At 45.7% G+C, this 20,185-nt stretch overlaps 4 protein-coding genes across 4 annotated transcripts; 2 read left to right on the top strand and 2 right to left on the bottom strand.

The window, feature by feature from the left end:
- Positions 1-7,987: 7,987 nt before the first annotated feature.
- On the bottom strand, positions 7,988-10,673 carry F4822DRAFT_406591 (uncharacterized protein). The gene is made up of 5 exons (XM_051458418.1): positions 10,132-10,673; positions 9,543-9,941; positions 9,005-9,490; positions 8,799-8,955; positions 7,988-8,747 (listed from the first exon to the last, which is right to left on the bottom strand). Exons 1-5 carry the CDS (start codon positions 10,141-10,143, stop codon positions 8,461-8,463), a joined length of 1,341 nt encoding a protein of 446 aa, XP_051313244.1. The 5' UTR covers positions 10,144-10,673; the 3' UTR covers positions 7,988-8,460.
- An 82-nt stretch (positions 10,674-10,755) lies between these two features.
- Positions 10,756-13,248, top strand: F4822DRAFT_406590 (uncharacterized protein). Its single transcript, XM_051458417.1, has one exon. It carries the CDS (start codon positions 11,149-11,151, stop codon positions 12,730-12,732), a length of 1,584 nt encoding a protein of 527 aa, XP_051313243.1. The 5' UTR covers positions 10,756-11,148; the 3' UTR covers positions 12,733-13,248.
- Positions 13,249-13,858: 610 nt separating this feature from the next.
- Positions 13,859-16,916, top strand: F4822DRAFT_406585 (uncharacterized protein). The gene is made up of 5 exons (XM_051458416.1): positions 13,859-14,532; positions 14,626-14,769; positions 14,828-15,170; positions 15,241-16,222; positions 16,311-16,916. The coding sequence occupies exons 1-5, from the start codon at positions 14,416-14,418 to the stop codon at positions 16,354-16,356; spliced, it is 1,632 nt and encodes a 543-aa protein (XP_051313242.1). The 5' UTR covers positions 13,859-14,415; the 3' UTR covers positions 16,357-16,916.
- Positions 16,917-17,244: 328 nt separating this feature from the next.
- On the bottom strand, positions 17,245-19,920 carry F4822DRAFT_430213 (voltage-gated potassium channel; the record flags this gene model as incomplete). The annotated part of the gene is made up of 4 exons (XM_051461245.1): positions 17,245-17,674; positions 17,748-18,598; positions 18,811-19,741; positions 19,805-19,920. 4 exons carry the CDS (start codon positions 19,918-19,920, stop codon positions 17,245-17,247), a joined length of 2,328 nt encoding a protein of 775 aa, XP_051313241.1.
- Positions 19,921-20,185: the final 265 nt, after the last annotated feature.

Genomic DNA, 20,185 nt, shown 5'->3' with positions numbered 1-20,185 from the left:
GGTCCTAGCTGCAGCCAGAAGGACCCTGGATCGACGATCGGAGGATAACAATGCTGGACCGCCTCGTCTTCTCCAATATCTATGGGTATTCCTCAAACTTCCTGTCGACCGTTGACCACCTTACAAATATTCGTATCGTATCGTATGTCCACAATAGATTGGGGAAAATGTAGGTATAGGTATTGTGAGTTGACCCTCAGGGTCATTCAACCCTTTCCCTGATGATACCCCAGGCCGTCAGCCCGTGGGGTTGTTTATCTTTCTCCCTCTTCTCCTTCTCCTTCTCCCCACTGGAGTTGTCCAAGTCATAGGCGGACAGGAAAGAGGATGCAAGGCTGTGCGCTGTGCTACTCTAGTAGGCAAGAGCAGCGCGCGGAAACTAACGAAAAGAATGGAGATCCGTCGGGATTTGCAGGAATTGGAGGGCTTCTCGAAAAAAAAGGAAAAAGCTCATGAGGTGATGTGATTTGCTTGGGACTGCATCTCGGATACGCAGTGAGGACCTTTCCCCGTCCATCCCGTCTTGTCGGCTTCCCTTTGCTTTGGCGGTACCGACTGCATCACTACCTAACCTACGGTGAATTACTGGTGGTTTATTTGTCCATTCTCGAATTTCTCGAAACGACGACTTTCTAGATTCGGTCACTTAGATGTTAGATCCCTCCCAACGCGGCGCGCGGTCAACGACAACATGTAACTACTCTGCTACTCTCGTAGACCGCCCTCATTTTTTCCTCTTTTTTCTCATTTCCCCTCTATTTTTACCCCATTTATATCATCATAATTTACCTAAGTACTTACCTACTTAAAATAAGACGCAGCGACTATAATATGGCTCTCCTGACAACAATTAAAATCCTACCTACATATGAGCTACTACATACAGCTACGCTACGTACGATAATAGTGAGGGACGAGCGGGTCTTACTCTCCAATTCCTATCACTTAGATCTACTGCAAACCAAGGAGTCACCCTGTACCAACGGAGTAGTTGGGCGGAGCTTCAGTTGCTCCAAGCGGGCCTTGCTAGCTGTAAGTGGGCAAAGTAGCTGGAACGGCTGCTATGCGACAATAGGGCGGTGAAGTAGTTTCACTCATTCAACAGAATACCTACATCAGAAACAACTTCCAAGTTACTTGACGCGATAAAACACTCTTTTAACAAAGACCCCACGAGTTTAAGAATGCGCTCTTTTATTTCTTATGTATGACAAACTAATTTGTAAAACGTGAAGTTGTTGAGAGGGTTGGCGGCATTAGTGCAACGGTGCAACATTAACCGTAACGTTAGCGATTAAAGACTCCAAGTCACCCTACCTAACCCTCGGGACTACCCAGAAGCTTAGGCTTAGGGCTGACTAACTACTTAAAACGGTATACCACTACATACTTTATTGTCTTACATGGACATTTGTGGGATATAGTATGACTTCAACTTTCGCTACAAAGGGGAAAAATTACAAACAGTTGTCTAAGTAGGTGTGTATACCTACCTATGTTTATGGTTATAGAAACACTCTCATTCGTTCGCCCAGCTTATAATGCTTCCCTGGATGCAGGAATATCTCATCAGATACCAATAGGATGCACCCCGCGAAGGCGGTAAAGCCAAGTCAGCCTGTCAGAAGGGACTTCAACCCTATTTCTATTCCGTACAGCTCTTCTTTCAGTCTATATTTATTTTCATGTTACCCACACTTTTTTATTGTTGATTGACTCTGCATGCCCGTTTAAATGTATTTATATTTAAAACTTAAATCGCTTTTATTTCTCCTTTCGCGCTTTCGAATTTTACTATTGGTTACAGAGAGGTCATAAGTTCTTCCTTCGCCTTAAGCTGTGCCCCCCTTGTCTTTTTGCTCTAATACCTACACTGACATACATACAGACCGGCTGGGCAGAGGTAAGTCAGTCAGGCAATGTATGTACATGTATATGTGGATGCGAATGTAATGTATGTGATGTACACTGCATCTGGTCTTAGACAATTCAGGACAACAGCAAGAGACGACAACCCACTTTCCTGCATGACACCATCGTCAGGTTCGATAGGGCTTATCAACCATTTAAATTTTATTATTTATTATTTATTTTATCTCTTTCTTGGGTATTTTATCGGTGGTGAGTGGGTTAGGTAGTGATAATGGTGGTGGTAATGATTTAATGGGTAGGTAGTGAGTGGGTGGTTGCGGCCACAGGCACGATGAGTTGGCCTACCACACCCTTTTTTCCCTTTTTCGCAGCTTTTCGCCGCGGCGCGCAAATCAGCGTTCGAGAAGGACGACTCACCGACTTTTTGTCGTCCTGCAAAACGAAAGCAACGGCGCCCTCCCCGCGGCGACTAAGTATCAGATGCTCAACCGGCCTTTGGCCTGGGCCTACGGCGCTACGCTACCACCATAGGGTATGCATTACTGATACACGCTATTTCTACTGAAGAGAGATCACGACTAGCTGACATGCGTCGTCGGTTTGAGGATGAAGAGGGAAATACTCACCTACCTAAACAACAATTCTCGAAGCACCTGGACTTGATCCTTTCTGTCTTCTCCCTCGGAAGCCCGATGTTCCGTAATCAGCTGCCGATTTCACGAGTTACTGCCGGTAGGCAGAATGACAAAGAGCCGTATAATGGACGTAGTCGTAAGTAAAAAAAAAAAAATAAAAAATAAAAAAGCCGCGTTTATTATCTATCTCTATACTACTATTACAAAGTAGGAAGTAACTCGTTTCGAAACTACACTTCTTCAACCACAGACCCCTCGGGACCCCACTCGTAAAGCAAAAACGGAGGCGCTATTTAGGACCGTTGCTTGGTGGATGTTCCCGAGAAGCATATGCCAGTCATTGAGTGTGGCGTTTTTTTAGGATTGCCTGATGATATACATACATGAAGGACCTACATGAAGTATATATGTACAATACGATAGGTACACACTTACACGTTTACAGGCACGTACAGTAGTGTCATGATGAAATGATGTGGCTAGGATGAATAAAGAAAAGGTTCATCGGAGAATATAATCTCTCTCATGACAAGGCCGTAATGCAAAAACGGGTAGGCAGAATCAAAATCGAATAATATTAACAATCCTTAGGAACGAGCTCCGTTGCCGCACGTAGCAACGGCGTCATGGTAGATGCAGGTGAGTGAAAGTCATTGGAGGATGAGATGATTGTATCCTGGCAGTTGGAACTGGTAGATCTGGATTGGCGTCAATACGAGTCTGTTCGAGTCATCGCATCTTTCTAAACTTCGCGGGGTATAAAAAAATAAAGAAAGAAAGAGATAAACAAATAAAAGAGTGTGTTTGCCCCTCTACCCAAATAGGTAATATATAGAAAGGAAAGCTTTAGATAGGTGCGAATTTGGCCCGCTGACTTGAACTGCCTACCAAGATTATATGCATCAATGCGTTGTCAACCGTGGCTTGTGACGATTTAACAGGGGGATATTCACGCAATTCATAGCTATTAGGAATAAAATAATGTTCATATGCCATTCAATTGTTTATTACTAGTTGTTTTATTATTTTTCATGTTTTTTATTCTTATTTTTTTTTATTGTGGTCTTTCATCTCATTTCTTGTCTTTGCTTCGTATACATCCATGTGTACATGTGACAATTTCAAATTCCTTCATCGTGGTAGCGTGGCAAGGAAGGATATTAGATATTGTCAGGCATATGATATATGTGTGTTATTGAAAATAATTTTATTTAGATACCTTCAATGATGCAAGTCTGAGCGTGGAAACGAACAAGTTTAAAATATCAAAATTCAAAGTGTACTACTGTATCGAAATTCCCCTGCTCTTTGCCGATCGGTCCTTTTCTTCTGGAATCGCGTCGGCATCATTCGGTTCTATTGGGGCATTTTGACAGCCGATCGGCCTGGCCAACCGACGCTTAAATTTAGCCGCCAAGTGATTCGCCACCGCGGAGAGCGGCCCCGCTCCCTTCTAGAAGGCTTCTAGCGTTCTTTTTCTCGAGCAAGGTACGTACCTAGATCACCTTATGTAAGGCTAGAAGAATACAACGGTACTTTGACAGGTCGGAGTTACATGGTCGGGAATCTTAGCAAGGATAGCGGAGCTTATGAAAAAGGAGCTTAAAGCTAGCTGACCATTCACGTGAATGCCCGATAAGAAGTGGGGTTTGGGGGAAGAGAGAAATAACAGTTAATAGGGCTTACATAACTGGCTCTCTAACCAATTCTAACCAATTTTCTAGCACATGATTTATGTTTTCTATCCAGTTATCGACCCCACATGAGCTCCAGAAAGAGACCGAGAGTTGATCCAATTTCGGTATCCCTCATTAGCATAGCGTCTTCCCTCATAATAACGCCGAAAACATGTCCAAGCGAAACATGGGACGGCAAGAGACGAAACAGAAATACGTCGCACGAGAAGTTCGAAGGAGCTGAAAAGTATTAGGTACGCAATAAATTAGAGAGGTCTAGACAGACGGAGAAACAGAAAGGAAATGCGAAATGAATTGAGAAGAGAAACACATGATTGAAAGCGTGTCTCCAGATCTCCAGTAATCCCCCAGACTCCATTTTTGACTTTTTGAGTCGTTGCTCACGTTACGCGTCCAATATAATAGCCGAGAGAGGAGGGGGGATTGATTTTTTATTGAATTTGGGGAACAAATAAGTTTGCCTCAACCTCTTCTTCTTCTGCCGTGTACACCGTGTTGGTCCTAGTTCTAGTTCTAGTTCTCTAACAAACAATAACGCTCATATATAACAGGTTTATCACATGTTCCGAACCCTGCGGGTCATTTCGTTCCCATCAATTTGTCAGGGAAAAATCTGATGTGCCGGGTCCTAGTCGTAAGTACGGGTACGGGTACTGTATTGTACCTACTTGAATCTCTAGGATGAACAAGGTCACCCAATGAAATGAGTTGGAATGGTGCAAGAACCGAAAGGGTACAAAATTCCAACGGCGTGGATAATCCGTTCAGCTTTACTTTACGTTTCGCCAAAATCCACGTGGGGCCGAGACGCCGGGACTGCTTAGAGCCACGGCTTAAATCTTCGTAATGCCTAGACGCCTGGCAACTTGGCTGCTGTTGGGAGATACATAGTAATATGTATCCCTCTAGCCCTTGCAAGGTGGAGTGCACCAGATAATTTCGCGGGTGCTAACGCCGTCATCGTCATGGAAGAAAAATTTCAAGGAGACAAGACCCCCTCCTTCAGCCTCCGCGATTTCATTCTCGATCCTGGGAATTAGGGGAATTAGTAGGTATATGAAAGAAATTTTCTATTTTCTCTAATCCATGTCTTGTAGCCTCCGAAGCTACAACGGAGAAGAGCCGCTAGCCTGATGGGATTCAAAACAGGTATGAAATGTATGTATGTATGTATGTATGAAGATGCGATGCTCGAGCCGCATCCTTTACAAGCTATATGACATACTGTAGGTATGTATCCCGGTGAAGCTCAACCCAGATCCCTGGATACTTGGCAACGATTGGCAACGCTGCTTCACCTTTACGGCGCCGGTGAAGAAGTACCGGCCGCCCGAAACTCCTTCTACATGGTTGACGGAGCACTGACCAGTGAGAGGCTATGTAACGTCGGTCTGGCCGCACCAGCGAGGAGTGCAATTCGGTTGCCCTGCTAATATCAAACTACATTGTACTTGCATCCCATATGCGAGTGTTTTAAGGTCAAACAACATCGAGTACTTCATTTGAAGACATGGTATATCTCGCGGATTACTAGGTATGGCTATATAGTAAAAGGGGCATCCCTTATTTTACTAGGTAGACACATGGTGTCGCGTGTTTCTGTGTAACTTGATCCGTTCGTTACCAGCGTGAACATATCCCCATAGGCACGGGATTCTAGCAAACTCTGAATATTTTTTATTCTATTATTTTTATGTTTATACCAATTTACCGCCATTATTCGGAATTTATCGAATTTATCTTATTTTATTATTTTAGCACTCCGGGGCTAACATACGCCCAGAGTTTGCGAGCCGCATTAGAGCAGGATAACCTACCAGCCTACATTCTTCTAGCACTCACGCCCGACCCAAAAGTCTGGCAACGGGCTCTCCAGCCTCGTGGAGAACCATTCTGGACCACCCTTCTAGCTTGAGAGTTTGTGCGAGCCTACTCGTTACAAAGGACGCGCCGTCAGCTGACTACGTACACAACATCCATTATGCGATGGGGACCGACCGATTTCCTCCTCCACTTCTCTTCTCGCCTAATTCTTGCTTAGGGAGCCTTACGTAGTGTCTCCGAGGAACTGGGACGATCGATCTCTGCTTGCGCAAACTATGATCTGACAAGGCTGGATGTCTACCTAAGTATGGAGTCGGTTCCGCCGTGACCGTGACCAAGAATCGTGTTGTTCTAGACTAGTAGTATCGGAAAGCAAGATTTATAGTATATGTTCGGTAGATGTTCGTCAATGATGGCTTAGCCGTCCCAGCACAGGGGTAAATTAACTTAAGAATTGACTACATTATCATTATCCTCAGCGTTGATCTCGCATCAGCGGCATCATCTGAATGCCAAGGGAGGGAGGCCTCGAGAGAATGACTTAGATAGTTAGTAAACTAAGAAACGGTTGACGACATCCGGGTCTCTGATGGAGGGGTGGTCACCAGCCACCCCCAGACTGACTTAGGACTGCTAAGGTTTTGGCTAGCTCTCGATTCGTTTTCCCATTTTTTCCCGAGCTTCTTCCTAAATACCAAGGATAGACAGCTAAACGTTAGCAAGCTTATGGTTGGGTCGGTAAGGTCAACTAAACTATGTACTGACTGACCCTCAGCGGCTCGTATTCTCGGCTGGGGAACAGACGATCGTCTGTGCTAAATAACAATAAAAAAGGAGGATCACCCGTAAACGCTTCCATGCTACCGAGAAAACGGAAAATGGCTTTTCGTCATAAATATGGCTATTCCCCCTTCCCCGCGATAGCTAGCCGACTCCATGCCCATCTACACACACCTCAAACTCCTATCGCTGCTAGACGAAGCTACGACTTACTCAACTCTTGCACATGCTTTCCCCAGAGTTAGTAGCTACCGGATGCATGTGAGCTGCTGTTACTTATAGATCCGTGAGATCCGCATGAGCGGTTGATGGTGGGGGTTAGCGGAAACTTTATCGATTGAGTAACCGAGATGCCGGATATCTCGAGCCGATGTATGTACGTTCGTTTGGATGGGATATATATAGACTTAGCCTAGAGTCCCCAGAAAATGGCTTATTGGGCGGTGGGAGGTAGGACGTGTGGTGAGCTAGAAAGTAGCTGATTCATACTTAAGGGTTATATACCTGTCATTCATATGATTACTGAACACTCCAAATATTGGTCTTAGATGTACGTGCATAGTGTGTAAAGTATTAATTGTTGCCATCTTCCGTAGACCTTGAGGGTGTATGAATTATGTAGGAGTTAATTATCGATATATCAAAGATCGACGCGGACCAAAACGATCCTACATATAAATCGACTACGTAAGTGGCCTCGGAGATAATGCGATATAGAGGCAGGTATCTAGGTACCTCATAATAGGGGTATATGTGCTTCCACATAGTCCTAGCACATCGGAGTATCTCTTTGGAGTATATAGTGAGAGGTTGGATAGCAAAGAAGAACCCGAGCGCCACGGGATGTCTCGTGCCTAATGGAAAATAACACTAAGGGCTAATAATCTATTCCCATGAAGGATGAAGTAAGATATAGAGTGTCGGAACGAGGCTGGGGTTGGCAGAGCTTGGAGTATTGTGGCTTGTTCGTAAATGTTAGGGGCTACGAACAATAACGAACTAGAATGTCTAGAACTTACCTGATATTATAAGGGGTGCAGTTAGCTAATAAGTTAACATTCTATGCTACTGATTGAACATAGACCTAGTTTTGGTGAAGTCATGTCATGAATGCGACCGCCTGCGATCGCCTACATATACCTAGGTTCCCAAGGGCATGTTAAGCGTAACCTCACGGGCTGATTTAATTATCCGATTAGAGTATGTTGACAAGGTGCACGTCGCGACCCGATGGGTCTGATACTCCAAGATAACACCCAAGCTAGACTCCTATATCCGAATGTCGAGTATGAAGCCTGGGGAGAAGATAAGAGCTGTCTCACTGATGCAAACGAATAGGCCCTTGATGACAGATGAAAAGAAGAAGCGGAAAGCATAGCATGTGTGAGTGAATCATAAGACTTAAATGAATATTATTCGCTTGCAGGCTATGCCCACCAACATAGTTAAACCCAACGTCTGCTGTAATAAGAAGACGCGAGTCCAACAATCTACAATATTCTAGAAAGGGGAACTAGTGAATGAGCTGAACCCCCAAATGAAATAAGGTATCTCTGTGGTCCGTCGCTATATCATGAATGCTTCCGTAGAGGCGGTTTAATAGGTGATCGATCTATTCCATCGCCTTGTATTGAGATCTGGCTAGAGTGTATCTACCACTTAGGTTCACCCTGTTCTATCTTTGGCGTCACAACAGCATTCCTATCAGCGAATGGGTCGTTTTCGTCCTCATCTGCATAATCATCATCTTCATCAGAGTCCGGTTGTGGTGCTGGACGCGCAGGTATGACTGGTTTAGACGCAGCAGATGGTCGAGGAGGCGGAACAGGCCTTGGTGGAGGGCTTGGATTGATACTAAGATGAGCCATTTCAGGGACGGGGCTTGATGGGCTTGAAGTGCTCGTTGGTGACATCGCCTGTTTGTGTTTCTCGGTTGCCACTAGTTTTTGTAAGCAATGGATGAATAGTATTTACGTGATCGTGGACTTACTCCTATAAAGATGCGCCTGTTCCGCCATCTCGTCTTCAGAATCACTATCCGCGTCAATAGAACGGTCAAGTTGCTCATAAGTCATAAGCGCGACGACAAGCTCATCATTCGCATGGAGCAGGCCACCAAGCCACTGCTCGTCTTCGACGTGGTGAATCTATTACGTGTAAGTAGGTACTAATGAAGGCTGTGGAATATGGACATACGTAGCGTAATATTTTCCTTCTAAGCTTTTTGCAAGCCTCAAATCGCTCAACAGCTGCAGCGTTTTCTGATATCCTTTCTCGCTCTCGATTAATGCTCTGGAGAGCATTGGTTAAATTTGTAGCTGCAATCGAGGATTCGGCGATCGCGACTTTCATGGTATCTTTTTCGGCTTCGAGATTGAACGGCTTATGCTTTCTCTTTGCCTTATCCTTATCCTTCTTTTTCTTGTCTTTTGAAGAACTGGAGAAAAATGAACCAGAACCAGACGCGGATCCGGACCCGGATGGAGATTTAACATGACTGAATGACTGGACGGTTTGGGTTGGCTGAGGGTAGCTGACGGGCTGACGCGAGGATGAGGCCTGAGGTGGGGATACTTGGGGCTGTTCAGCTTCGTCCTCGGAGTCGCGAAAAGGGTCCTGTTCGGTTTCACGGAGCACCTTGGATTTTGCTTGAGTGACGACCTGTTTACGCCGTGGCAGCTCCTATCATTATGTTAGCTTCGAGGCTCCCTGATTTATCAAAGAGGCTTCTTGCCTTATATAACATAGCAACCCTTTCGAGACCGGGGGTATTTTTATATTCCGTAGCCCAGCCTCTGAATAGCTCGGAGCACTTCTTCCTGACGTCGGGATCAGATAGGTCCGATGTGCCGCATACTCGTAAGCGTTCAAGTAAAGGCTCGTCGACAAAGGTCCGCTGGAAACGAGGACCACCATTCTGGATTAAGCCATCAAGAAGTACGAGAGCTCTGATCTGTCTATGAACACTACCATATTTTAGCTTCTTCCTGAGAGCACGAGCAGCCTCTGCGGGACCAGAAGCTTGTAGCTTGATAACCTCGACTAAGTCTGGGATGCCGCTGAGATCATCCTCTTCATACTGCTCGCTAGTGAGGCGCTCAACCGTCACCGTGACGGCCGAGTATGGTTTCTTCTATATGAAGGGTTAGAATAGTTCGTACGTAACATTTAGGATGCTAGATAAGTTTCCGTAAAACTCCAGTAGTGACTTGCGTGATTATTTGTATGCTAGATATATATCGTGGTGGAAATAAAATTCTTATAAAACTTGGGGAAGGGAAGGGGAACTGCTAATAAGTAGAATCAATACGGGCGAAACTCACCTGAGAGAACATGTTTTGCAGGTAGTTTTGATTGGTAAGATATCTCTAAGACCGAAGAAACGTCCGGGTTCTATGTAATATGTACTCTCTTAAGTAGTGTAGTTTGTTGGAATATATTGTTGGAATATACCCTAGAAGGCTGGCGATGAGATGTGATGGTGTCACGGCCTAAAAGCAATCAACGTGTGAATATGACGAGTAATAGTCGTACTAAGTGCCTCGAATAAGGCAGAAAAGATGAGTAACCAATGATCTGATTTCCTGTGATCCCATATGTATGCGGTTTGTGGTACTCAGTTAGGCTGACTGGATTTCCTTAACAGGGAGCCTGCTGCAGACATGCAACGACTTCCTTAGCGCCCAGCTCCGATGCCAACCAGAGCTTGAATGAGGGGTGTTTGCTTAGCTTTCTCTTGTCGTAGAAGGTGAAGCCTACTAAGCGAGTAAGCTTCGGCGGAATGATATATTCAAATTACTGCTGAGTTAAAAAGGAGATGGAAGAATTCACACGATCTTTTCCTCAAGGTGGGAAGCTGTTGAAGATGATGGGCGGGCAGGCGGGGTGCGATAATTAAGATAATCATCATGTTACAGTGATGGTGCCATCTTTTAGGCGAATTTAGTGGATTATTGATTTATTATTGCATTACCGAGGGATCCTTACAGTCTCGGGCTTTGTACCTTCTACTCGTACCTGTATTCTAAGACCGTGCCTTCTATTTCTCAACCATCGTATGAGTTATCGCGCGAATGATTTCCTCTTTTGAATGTTCAGATTTCTCCATAAGTACCTAGGTGCATGCTAGTTGTAGTTGCTAATCTCACGCCAGGAAGGTATCGCCCGTAGTCAATCCCCGTTTTCAAATCTCCAACCCTACATGTAAAACAATCGTAAGTTCGCACTTAACCAACATTTATTTATATCCTACTACAGTATGTGTATAAGTTGCTTATGCCACCATCTGTGGTAATATTCCAACCAGCGAGCCTTGAAACGATATTCCGAAGTCATTTATAATGCAGAACTCTAATCGACCTAACGATCAAGATAGTTTGCGCATAGGCCAGAAACAAGTGGCAGATGCTCTTGATGAAGGTTCACCCTCAATTCTGCAAGAGGAACTTCCTGAGAATGACGGGCCCTGTGACAACTGTGACGTTTCAATCCCAAGCGGTCACGCGTGGATCAATTGGGACGCCCATACGACAAACGGCCAGGCTCAGAGCTTGAAACACCATCGACCGGAAGATGGAGATGGAGAAGGCAGTATAGCAAAGCGCTATAAGCGTCGGCTCCCTCCACCGGCCACGCCATCTTCTAGCTCCTTTCAAACTTTGAAAATCACAAAATCTAGCCATGGGAGCGACCATATTTATCTTTCTAAGTTTGAAGATGTAACTCACGGCCAGACCAGCGGTCCTCTATATCAACAAGGACAGACCACCATGGATCAATTGACCCCCTATCCCACTAGAAGGCCCCAAGGACCTGTTATCCAGCTTAGTCGCAGCATCGAAAAGGAATCGATGATCGGGTCGGATGTTAACAGTAGTCCACCTCTTATGGGTGGGCAGCGTCTTGTCCCCCCAATCATCACGGGTGCATCTGAAACGAATAATGTTTTGCAAAATTTGAACCATAGTGATGGACTGGCTGATGTGGGATACCAAACTACATCGAATGGCACGAGAATTCGGGGCGACTACGTCGTCGTCGAAGACGAATACCCCCTCGATGAGGATTTAATGGAAGAAGACATGGCTAATGCGCTTGATAGTACTTCGGACAATGCTCAGGAAACGCACTTACCTCCTTCTAGCGTCGTTCATGCTTGGGATCATGACTCAAGGTCGGCAGCTGAATATGATCCGACTTTACAATACTCATCACCCTCCTCTTCATCAGGAAATCCCGGGGATTCGCAGTCGGCAACCGTCGTAGGAAAATCTGTTAACGACGGCAATCTTCTTGATGAAGACGTCGACTGGAACGCTGTGTATGCTATAACGAGCGTCATACCGAAAAATTCGTCGTCTGCCGCTCCTCAAGACGCGAACCGCCGATTGTTAGGGGAGCAGCCTTCTCGTACGGTGAAATCTGTCGAGCGTGGTCTGCATTCCGAAGATGCAATACCCTTGAAGCCCTTCGTTCGGTCCACTTTCCCCGAGAAAGTTCGTGATCGTTCTGCTGTGTCAGGTCTGTCCTCGAACACTGTGCTGCGGACCTGCTTTCGGATAGGGGAGATGGTTAACCAGGCAGTACGCTGTTTAACCCACCAACAAGAGGTAGTGTTCGAACTATTTGCAAGAGTAACATATTCAAATCGAGAGACGCTTGATAGAAAACAACATTTTCAATTTGTTGACTTGTTCAAAGACCAGCAACCATATCCTGCGGGGATACTGACGAACTGGAGAGTCGGTAGCCAGCTAGATGGCCAAAGTTTGGCTTTTTTAGGCACAGAAGCTAAGCCGAAGATATGCCGCTGCGTATGTCGGCCGAAGAAGGAAGTGAAGGGGGTCAGTCTTGTCATCCTCTCCATCGAAGAGATTGACTGGATGCAAGTTAGCTGGGCCAAAATAATGGTGTGCGGGGAATGATGGGTCCTTCTAGAAATTCCGGTGCGAAAAAGCTGAAGAGAACGGAAAATGGGCTGACGGTGTGGATGGATGGAAGGGATATATGGGTGCTAAGATCATTGTAGCTTATTGAATGGGTTGCCCTGACACCTTTAGGTATGAATGATGAGTTGGGGAGCTCGCTCTACTCCGTATGTATGCTGTGTCTAAGAGGGCACCAATCATTTGCATTTAATTGCTATCTGGGTATGGATTTATGTCGTACACACACGGGACGCGATACATGAATGCTGGTGGTACTCATAAGACCGGAGCACGGGCTGCGATTCCTAGGACGGTCTGTGGTCAGTAATATCTCAAGATCAGAACACTAGTGGGAGAGTTCCATGTAGGACTATGCTGTAGGGTGTTACCAAGGCGCCACCTGGATGTAAGAGATATGATAGATGTTTGTTGACGCGTATTGATGAGATGTAGAAGATGGATGGAGTGGGCATACAAGACAAGGTACATACATATCGTGAAGTCATGTCTCAGCGACAATTGTCAAGCAGATAAGTGAAACATGCCTTACTACCCGGGTATTAGGTAGCGCCCAAGATCCAGCATTCAAATAAAAAAGGGAGCTATGCTTAGCTTATATAATTACCCCAATAAATTCATTCGAATTGCTCGGATGAACTATGAAAAGAGAATAGAAGCTGAGCGTAAAGGGAAAATATTGGTTCGAGTGTAGCTTTATTAAGTTGTATGAGATGTGACGACGATGCATACCTACATATAGGTAGCTTTCAATTAACACTGTACAAGAACGGGTGCTTATGCATGATATATGTATACACCTAGGTATACATGTACGTAGCCCTGGGGAGGCTTGGATGTACCCGTGCGGATCAACGACGAACTTTAGGTTGGGTACATAAAAAAAAAGCTACATCAAGCGTAGAAGCAGCAGTGTAGTAGTCGTTAGCGCCTCCTCAGCGCCCTTTACGTCGCACAATACCTACATGGTATATACGGACACGTCCAAGGTTAGATGATACCTACTACATCACGTGCCAAGGATTTTGGAACCCAGCGACCAGCGTAACCTGCCTGGGCGCACCCTAGGGCAGTACCTAGCACCAAGCAACCATCACCTTCGGCAGGGTACTTTACTGCACATTTAAGAAAATCAAACCAAAACCAAAGTAAAGCAAATCCCCACAGTTCCTAACTAACCTAAAATCATTATCTCTATTTGGGCTCTCGGAACATCAACCGATACCTTCAACTTATTCCTTGACAGCAAAACTGGGGATGTGCTTGATCGTATTTTTTTTTTCATCTTTCAATCACTATTTAATATAATCTACCCCGATTTGTTTTTCCTTCTTGTTTCTTTTTCGAAGGTCGAGTGTAGAACTAATCGAAGGATTTGTACTTATCCAACTGATCTTTATACCGCACAACCGGGAACAAATTCACGTTCGCACATTCGCATATACGAACATCCAAAGGTCCTCAGTTTGGTTCATTCGATCCATTCCAAGATCCCAGGCCTCAAAACCCACACAAATCCCACCGTGAATTCTTTCCATTCTTTCCTATTACTGCGCAATCTATCTAACTTCCTCTCTTCCCCAAACACCCTTCATTTCTAACGAAACTTGATCCTTTCCTTACCTGCGATATCATCGCATCGTATCGCCTCTTCCCGGGCGCATGGGCTCCTCAATCATGTTGAACGGGTCGGACCCCGTGTCTTCTTTCTCAACCGAAGCAACAAACAGGCTTAATCATTATTATCAAGTTGATAACGAGAGGCAGTCTTTCATTCATGTACGTAGACCCGCTTGATTTTTTGCTTGTTCTTCTTCCCCTATATTTCCGCCCCTTACGCAATCTCTCGCTTTACTCACACGTGCCTATCAGAATATTCTCGAAAAAATCGAAGCCGATTCTAAAAAGATAAATGAACTCGAGCTTGATCTAGCCGACCAAAAGCGATCGCGAGCTTCTTATCAGTCTAGGGCGAGCACTCTCGAAAACGAAGTGGAAAGGCTTGCTCATCAACTTGTAAGTCTCTTCACCTTCCATATTAGACCTCTCCACCTACTGACTTTCCTCTCAATAGAATAAGGATTCATTTGTAGTTGTACTTATTGATGGTGATGGAGCTAAATTTGCGGATGAATTCTTACGCGACACTGTCGCGGGCGCCGAAAGGGCTGCGATAAAGCTCAAGCAAGCCGTCAGAGAGAATCTTAGAGATACAGGCGTCAGCCAAGATGATATCCCTATTATCGTCCGCGTCTATGCTAATCTCAATGATCTATCTAAATCATTACGCCTATCACAAGTTACAGACTTTGATGACCAGATGCGCTTATTCGCAGAGCGATTCACAAACAGTCGAGCGGACTTTGACTTCGTTAATGTCGGCAAAGGCAAAGAGAACGCTGACTCCAAGATAAGACGTACGTTTCAAGAATGCCCTGCTAGAATGACTATTGGACCTGGTTTTATGTTTACTCACTCGTATTATAGGCATGCTTAATCATTACTATAGAAATATTCAGTGCAAGAAGATATTTCTCGCCGGCTGTTGCCATGACAATGGTTATCTACACGATCTTCGTGACTATACCGGCGCGGCCGACGATAGATTAGTGCTTTTGGAGACTACGCCCGCGGAACCAGCTTTCAGGAGCCTCGGGTTTCCTCTCTTACGATTCGACGATGTTTTCCGTTCAGAACCACTGACCAACGAAACGAAGCATAGCTTTTCGACAATGTCCTTTGGACCTCATTCACCCGTGGAGACCCCCGTCGCAACTGGTCCAGGTCCGATTGCCAGACCTACACAGCCTATACAGAAACCTAGTACGGTGGTGTCGCCCACAGCACAGGAGCCAAGGCAGTCTTTTACGCCTCGCCCCACCTCTACACCGGTGTCTGTCAGCACATCGTCGTCGGTCCCACCTCCCGCTACCCCTGAGCAACCGAATGCTGCACCACCTCGCGGGCCAAACGTCATTAGCTCTGGGAATGGCGGCACTTCTATCAGTTACGCTACGGCAGGTGGAGTTACTGACTTTCAGAACGTCACAGTTAAAGCACCTAAACCCAAGAAACTCCCAAAGATTATATATTACAATAGTGATAGCTACCGCATTGATTCACCTACGCAACATCCCCCCAGAACTCCCGCTCAGGCGTCCTACCAGGCCAAATTTCAATCTATCAAGCCGTCAGTGTTTTGCAACGACTTTTACCTTAAGGGACGCTGTAAATGGGGTATTAGTTGCGACAAAACTCACGATGCTGAATTAACTGGCCCGGAACTTGCTATCCATCGCTATAAGGCTCGAACTAGCTTGTGTCCTGCAGGTCCCTATTGCTCCGACTACGACTGCTATCTCTCCCATCACTGCCCACGAGCGCCATGCACCCGAGGAGAGATGTGCCCCTTCTACGATACCGATAAATTTGGAGACCTGCATCTGACTAAGGACCAGCTTCAGCCAACGTAAGTTACTCCTATTAACCCCTTAGAAGTTTCAGATATCCCTCCACCCACCAGATGAATATCCTACTGACATTACATTTATCCGCAGTACTAGGTGGACGGAAGGACTTGATCTTCCTGAGCACATACGCTAATTGCCCGGAACGAAGGAGTTGGGGAAAAAATGATTGCTTAAGTAGGTGTCGATTTTTATTATTCTTATATTTAAAATTAAGAAAAGCCAGAAAAGAACAGAAGGTGGCGTGATAGCTGTTCTTATGATATCGAGGAGTTGGTTGGCTTTAGTGGAGGAGGCAGATCTTATTTTATTTTTATTTTATTTTATTCTAGGGGGGTACATATCATGAGCATGCATGATACTCCCTTCCTTCCCCCCTAATATGGCAACGAGAACATAGGACGGATAAACAAACGGATTTATTCGTGTTGGGGGTTACGACGAATATGACTTAAAAAAGACCACCATCTCATTAGCAGCATATGGTGGTCCCCTGGTACCGAAAAAGCAAAAAGGGAAGAGCAAAAGCAGACAGCAGAGAGCAAAAATTGTGAATTGTGGCAGATTGGCAAGATTGATCAAGACAGAAAAGAGATACATCGTTTACGTTTGCACGCATTTGCAGCCTTACATACCTGTAAGATTATTAGGTAGTCATCTCACCTAAGCAATAAAATATACTTGGCTACCTACCTACCCTACCGTCCCCTACACTATGTTCTAGCGTGCGCGGGCTGGCTGACTAGAGCTGCAATGCATCGATCCCGTACATGCATCCCCGTAGACGATCGAATCATCATCGACAACGCGTAGTTAATCATTGCCTAAAGTACCAGGGTATCTATGTATGTGTCTCACATCCTCTGTACTCCCCCATATTCCCCGGCTTCGGCCCGCCCTACGGTAGGGTGGGTGTGTACTTACATTACCGGGTACGTGTTATATGTATGTATGTATTATATACTTCCAATCCAAATGTGCCTTTTTAGGTATTTATATACTCCGAGCCAACCCAACCGACCAATTAATACGAACCCACGGTTTTCTTCTGCTCGTTCATCCGTTCTTCTTCCTCGACTTCGTGTAGCGCATCTTGACCACCCGATTCCTTGACTACGGCCCGTAACTCTTCGCGGAGCTTTTGCTCCAGTTTGTCGAGGATCCACTCCGCTTCCTCGCGTGTGTCCATTAAAGGACTCCGGTGTCCGACCCAGCTCCATTTCGGGGTTTTATTATCAGTTGTAGAGGTTTCAGCTTCTTCTCCGTCTTCTTTTTTGGTTTCGCTGTCGTTAGTGTTGGTATTGGTGATGCTAGATTCAGCGCCAGGTTCTGAGGATGTGTTGTCGCCGTGCGCGCTGAGATGCTGGCGACCGTGCGGAAGCGGGTGCTTCTCAGGTAGTCTGTGGTTCTCGGCGTCGCTTTCGTCTTCGCCTATTAGACGTAGGTACCAGGCCCTAGGGAAGTTAGCGTGGGTATTGGTATGGTCCGAGCCCGCTCGGATGGGACGGACGGTCTTGGAATACTAACCACTCCTTGAAAGTGTATTTTCGTGGCGGCGAGTGTCGCAAGTGCTTCGTTACGCGTGAGATCTCGTCGATAAGAACGAGATGGTATTCCGGACGAGTTTTGGGTAATTCGGTAGGCAAACTGTCCCGGGCTATTGAGGAGCGCCCTGGAGACTTTGATCTGGTGTTTCCGGTAGGCGATGAACTAATCGTGGATTCTAACGCATTGACACTCCTTTCAGTTGGGGTATCCCTTCTGAGAGGAGACGTCGGCGCAGATTCCGCATTTTTGGCATCTTTATCGGCTCGCTTGTTGCTTTCCGCATTATTTATATTATTTGTTCTAGACGACCCAGTTCTTTTATTCTCATCACCTTCGTTACCTTCCCCTTCGTCGTCGTCGTCCTCTTCTTCATCGTCAGTATCCGAGCGTGCTCGAGCTGCTCCTATAAAGCCCGGAGGGTCCTCTTCAATGACCTCATCTAAAAACAGTACACCACAGGATAACTTTGCTAACATCTGTTTTATCTCTTTCCTAAACCCGTGTTCTCCGGGTAAGATGGTTATGTTTCCGAGTAAAAGGGTACCGTCCTTGACGCCCTTTACAATTGTGTCCCCCGCGTTAGATATGAGAACAGTCATAGTAGGTAAGGCGAGTAGAGACCAGAAGACGAAGAAGGCCTTAGCGGAATTTGATACTGGAGTTAGATCTCCGTATCCGATTGTTGTTAGGGCCGTGAATGCGAAATAGAAGCCGTCAAAATAAGTCCACCCTTGATAAGGCGATTCGCATTCTTGGAAGATCTTCGCACCGACAAGCCAGAGCACTACCCAAGTACTGGTGGATACGGCCATTGCCGTCCATCTTTCCCTCTTTGATGCCCTACTACATGTTAGCATTGTACGGACCGTTTTAAACTTCTCGTCATCCGGGCATCTTGGAAATCGAAGGAAGGCTTTATTTGACTCTCCGCTAACAGTGGTAACCGCTAAAGAGGTAGCATGGAGAAAAGGAAGACCGGATACTTACTACCACTAATTAGCATATACACCATAGGTGTCGCGGGAATAGATCCTTAACATACCTGCGATTGAATTCTCCGCATAAGCTGAAATTCCTTCTGTCGGCGTTCAAATTCCGTCAAGTGGGGATCATCGACAGCATCACCGTCAATCGGTTTGAGAATGTCGCCCTTTCCTTTCCTCAAAGCACGCCGAATTGATAGACGTCGCTGTCTCTCCAACATTCGCGCATCGAGTCTGTGCTTACCTCGATCCAGGATCATACTTCGAATTGATCCTATGACCAAACCGAGGCTTATAACGCCGACAAGCGCGTATGGGACGAGCAGGCCACGACCGAGCCTAGTTTGCGGGGAGATTTCGCCGAAACCTACGGTAAAAAGAGTGACGTCGGCCCAGTACACGGAATCAAGATAATTCCAACCCTCAATCTTGGAGAAGATCAATGCACCCAAGAGCAAGTACACGAGGAAGACGATAGTCTGAAGCATCAATGTTCTCTGACTAGTCGTCAACTCGAAATCCTTGCCATAGTGTCCTCTGTTTGCGCCCCACACGGTGATAACCATCAACGTGGCGACTATGAAGTATAGGATAGCCGCATACATTCCATAATAGAAGGCTTGAGACCAGACATATTCGATCTGAGGTTGAAGATCCAGCGGTCCGGATGCTGTGGCACATAGAGCTATGAGGCATATTGCTGATATATACCAGCCAATTATCGTGACGGGCTGTGCGATTGAGAAGCGTACTCTCTTAGTCATGTTTAACAAGAGGAACGCGTTCGCAACTAGAGCGATGACTAGTTGGACGGCATTCACGATCGTCAGCCATGGCGGATCCTTAATGAACACGGCCTTGGTAACATCGGAATCCGGTAGAATGTGTTGTCTCCAATACTTGACTAGAGCACATATACTGAAAGCTGAAGCCACTGGTCCGAGCGTACCGGCTATCATAGGAAATGCTGCCGAAGCAAACCACCATCGACTATATCGCATCACGCCTGTTAGATATTTCATTTCATTGGAGCACGTCGGTTATCGCCCTTACCTGGGATCGAGGTGTATCTGATCACTCATAACGCCATCTTGACCCTTCTCGCTTTCAAAGTCATCAATGATCTGTGCTTGGCCATCGATGTTTTCGCCTAAGTTCGCATCGTCCATATTGATAGGCGGATGGATTCGTTCCCATACATAGTTTATAATTGTAGGTTTAGACGAAGGTAGGCTCTGCAACCGTACACCGCGGTCTTTCGATTTAAGCGAAGTCTAAGCCCATTAAAGTGACCTGTACATCATCTATAATTTTAACATCCGACATCCGTTCCTCTTTAACGATGTAATCATCGGTCTGAGACGCAACTTCCTCCGAATAATAAAATGCGAGATTTATGTATGACTTAAGTTTTATGTATGAATAGGAAAACAA

The sequence above is a fragment of the Hypoxylon trugodes genome (genome assembly GCF_022578975.1).
Source record: "Hypoxylon trugodes strain CBS 135444 unplaced genomic scaffold F4822scaffold_6, whole genome shotgun sequence".
NCBI classification, from domain to species: Eukaryota; Fungi; Ascomycota; class Sordariomycetes; order Xylariales; family Hypoxylaceae; genus Hypoxylon; species Hypoxylon trugodes.
The sequence above is the reverse complement of the archived record's forward strand: the minus strand, read 5'-3'. Positions and strand labels throughout refer to the sequence as shown.